The sequence below is a fragment of the Heloderma suspectum genome, chromosome 2 (assembly GCF_057233095.1).
Source record: "Heloderma suspectum isolate Gila_16-S chromosome 2, 16-S_ref, whole genome shotgun sequence".
NCBI lineage: Eukaryota > Metazoa > Chordata > Lepidosauria > Squamata > Helodermatidae > Heloderma > Heloderma suspectum.
The window spans coordinates 284737229-284747500 of NC_139459.1; the positions used below are offsets into that span (position 1 = coordinate 284737229).

At 48.6% G+C, this 10272-nt stretch overlaps 2 protein-coding genes across 3 annotated transcripts in view; one reads left to right on the top strand and one right to left on the bottom strand.

Moving 5' to 3' along the window:
- PCBP4 (poly(rC) binding protein 4) overlaps nt 1–10272 on the bottom strand; it is a 104838-nt gene that overhangs the window by 26926 nt on the left and 67640 nt on the right. The window lies entirely within an intron of this gene.
- Nucleotides 7607–8824, top strand: GPR62 (G protein-coupled receptor 62). Its single transcript, XM_084832458.1, has one exon. It carries the CDS (start codon nt 7607–7609, stop codon nt 8822–8824), a length of 1218 nt encoding a protein of 405 aa, XP_084688584.1.

Here is a 10272-nt window from a genome sequence, read left to right on the forward strand (position 1 = left end):
AGCATGGCTGATGGTTAGGAATGCTGGGAGCTGTAGATCAAAACATCTGGATGGCACCAGGTTGCAGAAGACTGCCATAAGCCGATCATGAGAATAAAATTGCCACCTACATCAAATGAAACAAGGAGCCGTTGCTCATCTATTGTCTTAATTCATGTATACACATTAAAAATTGCCCATCATCTGGCTCTGAGGCCGAACTAAAATACATACGTACCTTCCAACATGACTATCAATGCACAGTATAAAAAAATGGCCCAATCTCTTTTCAAATTGGCTGGGTAGAAACCCTGCCCTTGGAAAGGCAGGCCTTGGGGCTCTGCCTTTGCTCCGCTTTCACCACCGAAAAAGGACTTTGTTTGCATCCTGCTGCTCTTCCCTCTCCAGGTAAGGCTCGTTCCACCCGAGTGGAACAGCCAGGCCCAATGATCTCCCTGGTGCATCTGTGAGGATTCCTGAGCTGCAGCCTTGGAACCCCCCACCCTACTGCAAGAGTGACCCAGGGTCACCCAAGCCCATGCTACGGGTCTCCATGGGAGGTGCTTAGGACCCAGTAGAATTCTCTCTGTGAATGACAGCCAGTGCTTTAAAAGGCCAGGCAGAGCCCAGATGTGACAGCCGGTGCCAGCCCCAGCGAGGGAACCAGCAGCAGCCGCTCCTGCAGCAGCAGCCGCAGGCTCCCAGCACCATGCCAGGTGAGGAGAAGCCATCCCTCCCTCGCCTCAGGAGCAGGCGAGGCCTTCCTAGGGATTTTGTGCTTCCCAGCATCTTCCCGATGATGAGCTACCTGCGGGGGGGCAACTGCCGCCTTGCCTAGGCTCTCCTCTCCCTACAGCAGGAAAGGACTTTGATTCCACAAACAAAGCCGCTCATTGTAAACAGGACAATTGTCCCTGCTGCCTGTAAATGGAGCTGGTTCAAACCAGGAAAGCATCACCAGCTTGCTGTCTAGGAAAAAGGACACAGTGGAGCATGGAAAATTGATAAGGCCGTCTTGATTAACACAGGGGGGGGGGCAGATCTGGAGTGACCGTTGCCCTGGCTGGGAAGTTATGAAGAACTCACTGCGCAGGAGGAGACCAGAGCCCGGGTTGCCGCTGGCCACCAAAGGACCTCCAGGTGCACTTGAGTTGGGTGAGTTACTTCTTTGTGGAGCTTCTGGGGAGGAAGTAGTTCTGTGCTGGGGGGCTGATGCTTCATTCAATAAGAGAAAGTGGGATGCAGGCCCTTTCCACTCACTGGGCCCCTGGACCTTTAGTAGAAGACGGCTTCCTTCCTGTTTTCCCATTTCAGTACTAGGATCTCTTAGGTGATGTGTTCCAGAAAGGGTGGGGAAACAGAGAGATACTCTTGTGCAAGGCATGAGTGAGCCTGCTGGGTCAAAATGTGCTCCCCTGTGTTCAAGAAGGGAGAGTCCAAACTGAAATGAGTGCAAAGAAGACTTGTGAAAATGAAGATGGTAGTGACAGAGAATGTGTCTCATCATGGGGAGATACTGGAGGGGAAAACCCTGTCTGGATCTGTTTAGCCGAGTGTTTAAAAAAAACAAAAAAACCCCTTCTGTCGAAAAATACATGTCAGTAGTTAACACAGTAAAGAGAGAGAATTTGTGTAAAGCAGCCCTCTTGATGCCCCCCAACTTGATGCCCCCCAGATGGGTTGAACTGCAACTCCCATCATCCCCAGCCAGGAAGCTCATTGTCCCTGCTGGCTGGGGTTAATGGGAGTTGCCATCCAATGCATCTGAAGAGCACCAGTTTGGGGAAGGCTGATGTAAAGAATACATTGATACCAAGCCTATTGCCCGCAAAGTGCCCGGTGGCGATAAAAGGGAGGTTCCTAACAGAAATGTAATATTCTGAACACGGCCTCCCTGGACAGCTGTGGGAAAAGACAGGATCCATACTGTTTTCAAAACAGTAGGAAAAAATAATAGTGAAAGTGATCCCCCTGCCCAATCTAATGTGTTGCCTTGCTTCAGACCTACTGGAGTGTGTGTGTGTGTGGGGGCGCGCACGCACGCGCACTCACGTGCATGGGCATGTGTGTGCTCTCCCTGTCCTGCACTCTTTCTGGAGAGATGTTCCATTCTCCTTCCTCACTGTGTGTTTTATCATGGATCATTGCTGGGCTTTGCTTGTTCTTTGTGGACCACCCCATCATCGTCTTCTCTTCCGCTGCACCATGCAGGAGGATGCTCAAGAGGATTCCGAATGGAAACCCGGTTGTTGTAATTGCCTTTCCATAGCTTCAGCTCAGCAACGGTGCATGCAGAGCTGGTGACAGGGAGAAGAATGTGTGATCGCACCCAGGGGTCATTTCCCATACACTCCACTGTGCCATTGGAAAGTTATTTTTCAGGTTAAATTTTAAAATCAAAATGGAAAATGAATGGCCTCCTCGGCATGTCGTGGAAATCAGTGGAGGCTCCTAGGTCAGTGGGTGGTAAATCCACTCTGGGTTTCAGTTGGAACTAGTCAGGACTCTAAAAGAGCTATCCAGGGTGCTGAACCCATTTTGAGGATAGGGTTCAGCACCTTGCATAGCTCCTTTAGAGTTCTGACTGAAACCCAGAGAGGATGTACCGCCCCACTGACATAGAAGCCACCAGTCTCCACTGGTGAAAATGCCAAAGGAAGCTCTGAGTTGTCAGCATTTCCCCTCTTATTACTGCCATTTGCGTGACAGCTACCTGAGAGTGCACCAAGGCCCCCTTCGTACATGCAGCCAGCAGTCTACGAACCACTTCCATACGGGGTGATCTCATGTTTTACAGAAGCATGTGTGAATAACACAACTGTGTCAGTTAGTCCAAGTGGGTGTGTCTCTTGATGTGGTTGCATTATTGGCAACTCTCCCCCACCTCTCCGCCACATGGGATCACATCATGCAGAAGTGGGCTCCCACGCGGCTGGCTGCACGTGCAAAGAGAGCCTAAGCGGGATTCCCAATCGCAAGTCCCCCAGTGTTGGACTACAACTCCCATCATCCCTGACCCATTGGCCATGCTGGCTGGGCTGATAGCAGTTGTACTCCAACAACCCTGGGGACCCAAGGTTGGAAACTGCTGGTCTAAAGTATCGGAGATAAGTACGCATGGAATGGGGTATTGGGAACAATGGACCTGTGGCCACAATGTCAAAAGTTTGTTTTGTCATTGTTAAAAGTCATTCACTGGGTGGATGCTTTCTGTGAAGGGAACAGGATGGAGAAACTCCTCCTGTGATCCAGATGTGTCACAATGTCTCATCACTAGAATTTTGCAATAAGGATATAGGAGGACGGAGGGAATATGGAGCAGTATCCAATGGTAGTCCTGCGTAAACTAGGCCCATTCACTTCAATGGGGCTACTCTGTGTAGGATTACTGGATACTGCCCCATGGTCCTCAAGGAATTCATTCCAAAGGCAGCATTCCATGAGATACACTGTGGAAATCAGGGCTGGCCTTACCATGAAGTGGTGTGACAGGTGGTAGATTCCAACGAGGGTTCCATCATCCTGCCTTTAACCTCCATCTTCCTCCGTTGTTAAAAAGAACTCCATCCCAAGCATAGAAGGAGATATCATCTTGAAATTTTTGCTCGCAATGCAAAAAGTCTAAAGCCCTGGCTCTGGAATAGGTGATTCCAGAAATGGGGAGAGGTAATGGGCGGGGTACCGCAGGGCTCAGTCCTGGGCCCAGTGCTCTTCAACATTTTTATTAATGACTTAGAGGAGGAGGTGCAGGAAATGCTGATCAAATGTGCAGATGACACAAAATTGGGCAGGATAGCTAATACCTTGGAAGACAGAAACAAAATTCAAAGTGATCTTGATGGACTGGAACGCTGGGCAGAAAGCAACTGAATGACATTTAATAGGGATAAACGCCAAGTTCTGCACCTAGGAAAAAGAAATTGAATGCACGGATATGTGGCTCAACAACACTACAAGCGAGAAGGATCTTGGAATTGTTGTCGATCACAAGCTGAATATGAGCCAACCATGTGATGTGGCTGCAAAAAAGGCAAATGCTCTTTTGGGCTGCATTCATAGAAGCATAGCTTCCAAATCCTGGGAAGTACTAGTTCCCCTCTACTCAGCACTGGTTAGGCCTCATCTGGAGTACTGTGTCCAGTTCTGGGCACCACACTTTAAGAAGGATGCAGACAAGCTGGAGAAGGTTCAGAGGAGGGCAGCAAAGATGATCAGGGGACTGGAAACGAAGTCCTATGAACAGAGACTGAAAGAACTGGGCATGTTTAGCCTCGAGAAGAGAAAACTGAGGGGAGATATGATAGCGCTGTTCAAGTACTTGAAAGGTTGTCACAGAGAGGAAGGCCGAGATCTCTTCTCAATCATCCCAGAGTTCAGGACATGGAATCATGGGCTCAAGTGACAGGAAGCCAGATTCCAGCTGAACATCAGGAGAAACTTCCTGACTGTTAGAGCAATACGACAATGGAACCAATGACCTAGGGAGGTGGTGGGCTCTCCCACTCTGGAGGCGTTCAAGACAAGGCTGGACAGCCATCTGCCAGGGATGCTCTGACTTGGATTCCTGCATTGAGCAGGGGGTTGGACTCGATGGTCTTGTAGGCCCCTTCCAACCCTACTATTCTATGACTCATAGGTTTGTGTAGGAGGATATGGCCAGTGAAGATGAACCCAGATCTTTGGTATTCTTGGTAGCACCCGAACCTATATATGAAGTAGAAAGGAAAGTAGTAATCATTCCCATGGTTTGTTGAATTAAGTAGGGAAGACTTGCAGTGAGCAGGTGTTTAAAAGCTGGCTTCATGGTGGCTGCAAAGGTCCTTTCATACATTACACTGCATAGACAGGAGGAGCGGGCTTGTGCATGCTGGTCCTGCTCCAGACTTTTGCATCTTCAGCTGCCAGCTCTGCAAAGAACCCATCTGAGCACAGCATTCTCTCCTGATTCTGGAAAAGCAAGGCTTTCACCCAGCTTTGAGGGGAGAAAACCCTATGTCTGTCAACTTGTCTGTGCAGGTTCTGTGCAGACAGGCAACTGGGGGTTGGGGGAGTGGGCACAGCAGGCCCAGTCCTGCTCCCGTCCTCCATGTGTCCCCCTGTAACACGTGGAAGGGGCTACTGTCTCTGTGCATGTTCTAGGGAGGGAGCAGCAGTGGCAGCAAGGACCCAATGAGCAGGGACCCCAAATAAGGGGTCGTCCAGTGATCTGAGCGGAGGGTGGAACTGTAGGACCAGTGGTCTAGGGAGAGGCTCAGCCATCGAAGGTGAGAAAAAGACTGGGAAGGAGAAAAGAAAGGAGGAGAACATGAGAGCAGTCAGCTGGCAGGAAGAGCTGAGGCTCTGGAAGTGCTGGTGTGTCTTGTGCTCGTGGTTATCTGGGTACGCAGTTTGTAGCCCTAGGAACTTTGTCCACCCTGTTGTATGGCATAACAGGCCCTTCTCCAACCTGGTGCCCCCCAGACGTTGTGGAATTCAACTTCCATCAGCCCCAGCCAACATTGCCAATGGTCAGGAATGCTGGGAGTTGGAGTCCAAAACACCTGGAGAGCACCTGGTTGGGGGAAGGCTGCCCTAAGTGAGGCTGGGCCTTCCAACCTACTCTAGTGTAACAAGAGGGACAACAGGGCCCAGGCCGTCTCAGATGGTCTCAGGCCAATTCTGCCTCAGAGACCATGCTTCCCCACGAGCTCCGTCCCTGGCACTGGATCAGCAGAGGCCAAGAACTAGGAAAAGGCTGCTGGCAGGCTGGAAGAATGCTGGAACGCTATCGTGCAATAACGTAACACTTTTTAAAAATGACTTTTTAAAGACCCTGTCTGTCTTAGCATTATTAACCACCTTACCAAAACGGCAGTGAATGGCAAAGTTTTTCCATATTTTTTTTTAAAAAACACATTATATTTCTATAGCTCTATTTAAGTGGTATTTCATTAAATATTTTCATATATTTTTGAATAATTATAGCTGGACAGGTGTTTTAGCTCTAATTAAAAGAGCAATTAAAAATAGGGGGATAAAAATGGTGCACACAACAAAGTTTATAGCAAATGTGTTATGAGCTTCAAATGGCTGCTCAGGTGAGCTGAACCTTGTTTGTTTCTTTGTTTGAGTTATGCCCCGCTTTTCTAACCAAAAAAGGGTACTCGGGACCTTCCCCACCCAAGGCCGCTATATCACACTCATTAGTGTGGACAGAACATAGTGGGATGAACAAACAGGAAAAGTGCAATATTCCGAGTAGTGTGGAAAATCAGTTGCAATTCTGCTTTTAGTTTGCAGTGGAAGAGCAATGATTGTTAGGACTACCAGCCCCTGTCTGGACCGGAAGAAGCCAAGAGCATTTGCTAAGAGATGCTTATTTAACATAATTTAATCTGCTTCTGCCAGTCCTGGGGAGGGGCAAGGAGCTGGGCAAGGCACTGAAAATCAACCCCCAGTCTCATGGAAATCTTTTTACTTGCTTCTGGGATTCACCAGGTATTTCCTGCATACTGACAAACTTCTTTTTGTAGTCCTGTGGGCTAGAAACTTGCTTTTAAAATAAAAGAAAAGAAAAGAAAGAAAGCTAAAATTCTCAGAAAATTGAATTCTGTACCAAGTGTCACATTCCATGTATATCTTTCTGCACTAATTCAGAATTGCAGAATATGCAACACCTGGTTTAATGCAGCAATCCTGAACATATTTACCTGGGAATAAACTCTGCTGAACACAGGATTTCCCTCCCCCTCCCCCAGCCTTTAGTAGCCTCCAGAGGACTTGGGGAGGTGATCAATGATTGGGGATAACAGGGGATTGCCACCCCTTTCCCAAGCCTTCAGTAAATTCTTTGGGGTGGAGCTTGGGTAGGGCCCATGGACGGAATCAATGCCTCTGTAGGCCATATGGGGAAAGTCTGCAGGCTGGATCAGGCCCATGGGCCAAAAGTTCCCCTCTCTTGGTCTATGTAATCATGCATAGGATTGTACTGTAAGTCTCTGAAAGAAACAATTGTAGTATTCTCAATTATCATTGAACAGGATGAAGAACATCACAGTTGGCAGTCGTAGCAATGAACATCCCAGCGCTCCAATAATGGGACAGGGGAGGGGCGAAGCTAAGGGTCCTTAATTAAATCCACAAGCCCCACCACCACTACCTCTATGTTTAACCAAATCATCCCCCCCCCCCCGCGCCTTCTAACAACAGTAGCTATTACCACCAACACCACCCTGGTAATTTGAGTTTTCCATGTGTCATATTGATATGTGTCCCATCACTATTTCCTGCTATAGCCCCTATGTGTACACAGAATGGCACTTTGGTGGTAACCTTGAGTTGCCTTTGTGATGGTTAGATCACCAAATCACCTTGTCTCCCATTGGCTTCTAGCACATTCGATCCCAGTCTTTGCAACCTGGCACCCTCCAGACGTGTTGGACTGCAACTCCCATCATTCCCAACCAGCATGGCCAATGGGGAAGGCTATTCTGCCCCATTTGCTATGATGTTACTAAGGTTTGCTCTTCTCCACAGTGACCAAGAACTACCAGGAAAGAAGATGGTGGCAGTGACACATACTCCACACATTCACTGGCAGTTCTTGCTGCGAAGGCACAGGCCACTTTGAAACAGACCTCAGGGGACAATGGTGAACAAAACTAGGATTAATTCCACCCAGGGACTGGATGCACTTGGGATGTCCCAATTTCAAGAGGCCATTGGCATTTTCTTCATGGTCATGCTGAGCGTCATTGCCTTGGTGGCCAACACAGCAGTCATGGTCGTCATTCTCAAGACACCTCTCCTGAGGAAGTTCATCTTCGTCTGCCATCTCTGCCTAGTCGATCTGTTGTCGGCCATTTTCGTCATGCCCCTGGGGATTATCTCCAGCTCCACCTGCTTCAACAGAGTATTATACAGCATCGCCGAATGCCAGACACTGATCTTCCTGGACGTTTGCCTCATCAGCGCCTCCATCCTCACCATCTCCGTCATCAGCATTGAACGATACTACTATATTGTCCACCCCATGAGGTACGAAGTCAAGATGACAACTCGGCTGGCAGCCACCGTTGTGCTTTTCGTCTGGATCAAGTCCATCCTCGTGGCTGCTTTGGCACTGGTGGGCTGGCCCCAAGACAATGGTGCTAGCAGTGCCAGCAGATGTACTGTCTCCTGGAGCCCCGGAGCCCACAAGAAGATCTTTGTGATAATCTTCAGCACTCTCTGCTTCATACTGCCCACCTTGATCATCTTTGGCGTCTATGGCAGCATCTACAAAGTGGCCCGGATTGCGTCCTTGCAGCATGTTCCTGCCCCATCCTGGACAGCCACTCCCAGGCAAAGGTCGGACTCCATCCACAGCCAAGTCACTATCATCACAACCAGGAATGTGCCTCCCAGGCTGTCCCCAGAACGCTTGTTTGGTGGGAATAAAGCTGCCCTGACATTGGTCCTGATTGTAGGCCAATTCCTCTGCTGCTGGCTCCCGTTCTTCTCCTTCCATCTACACTGCTCCATCACCTCTGCCTCTTCCATCCCTGGTTATGGTGAGATTGTTGTGACCTGGCTTGCCTATTCCTCTTTTGCTATCAACCCTTTTTTCTATGGGCTACTGAACCGTCAAATCAGGGAAGAGCTAGCCAAGCTGGGCCAACACTGCCTCAGCAAGCCCCTGACCCAAGAGCTGTGCATCTCCAGCCCAGAAGGCTCCATCCATGAGAATTTCCTCCAGTTCCTCCAGAGGACCAGTTGCACAGCAGAAACCCGTTCCAGCTATGTTAATTCCAGCCCCAGGAACACTTTGGACCAGACTGCCATGGGATTCAGAATTCCAGGACAAATCCCAGAAGAAACCAACTGATGAAAGGTCAGGGTGTGTTCACATCAGTTTCACATCGCTTCCCCCTGGGCTTTCAGTTAAGAGGAAGAAGAGAAGGTTCAAGGCACTGAAAGAACTGACTGAGCCTTCTTTCCGGGAGGAATCTGCAGTGGAACAATGGCTTTTCTCTTAAGTATGACAGTAAATGTGATTAAATGTCATCTGTCCCCCCTCTGTGTGGCTGACAAGGTTGTAATTGGTGGGATCAGTTGTACTACAAGGCAGCTGCAGGCAACCACCTAGGTCAGCCTTCCTCAACATGGTGCCCTCTAGATGTGCTGGGGCTACAACTCTCAGCATCCCACAGCCAGCCTGGCTACCTGGGATATGCTGGGAGTTGTAGTTCAACACATCTGGAGGGCACCAGGTTGGGGAAGGCTGACCAAGGGCGATCCTGTGCCAGGACACCTCTCTTATCAACATTTGCTGACAGCAGGAGGTAGTGGGTAAAATCCAGCATAAGTCCTATGTAGAGTAGACCCATTGAAATTAATGGAATGCCAGTTGTGACTAACAGAAGTCCCTTTCATTTTAATGGGTCTACTTTAAGTAGGATTTATGCTGGATTCTACCCAGTGTTGTGTGTAAGGGCTTTCTAGCCAACCCCAAGTGGTTGTTACAAGCACTAAAGTACTGCTAACCCTCAGCCAGCCCCAAAGGTGCTATTCCTCCCCAACCACAGAATGGAATGGGGCAATTCTGCTTTGTAGCGGATAGATTGCCAGGCTCTTGTTTGTTTTGTTTCTTTGTTTGCTTTTTTTTTAAGGTATTTAAAATATGAGCTTCAGTGTTGCAGAGCAGGACCACACCACTTTCAAAGGTGACCAGAAATGGTGAGCTGTTTTAAACTCTGCAAAATGGCATAGACAGGGCAGTTGTGGCCTTCAGTGCATACCTATGATGGTTACTAGAGTGACCATGATCCACGCAACACTCATTACTACAATAGTTGGAGGAGGAAGGCAAAACTGCATTTTCTCAGCAACTCAACACTGTGGTGTGGGTACAGAGAAGATTTTAATTTCCCCGGAATTCAGATGTTAGGTGAGGAATGTTCTCTGAATCAGGCTTCCTGCAGGGGGTTGGACTCGATGGTCTTGTAGGCCCCTTCCAACCCTATGATTCTATGAACTGTGCTCAATAAATAGCTAACCAGTTTCTATTCCCTCTGCAAGAATATCTATCTCTGGAAAGGTCCTAATACAGAGGTGTATGATATAAAGACAGCATCCATTGTGTTTGCCAGTGGATACTTGAAAGGCCTGCATGGGAGGGCTTCTCTGTGTTTATTTAAACTTTTGAAGGTGCAGAGAGGGTCTGGGTCAATTCCAGTGGAGGCTGATGTCTCTGATTTCTGTGGGGCTATTAATTCATTCTGGGTTTCAGTCAGGACCATCCAGAATACCATAGGAGCTATCCAAGCTGCTGAC

Bases quoted from the DNA above. Each gene is read 5' to 3' on its own strand.
- GPR62 (XM_084832458.1), top strand. From the start codon at position 7,607: ATGGTGAACAAAACTAGGATTAATTCCACCCAGGGACTGGATGCACTT.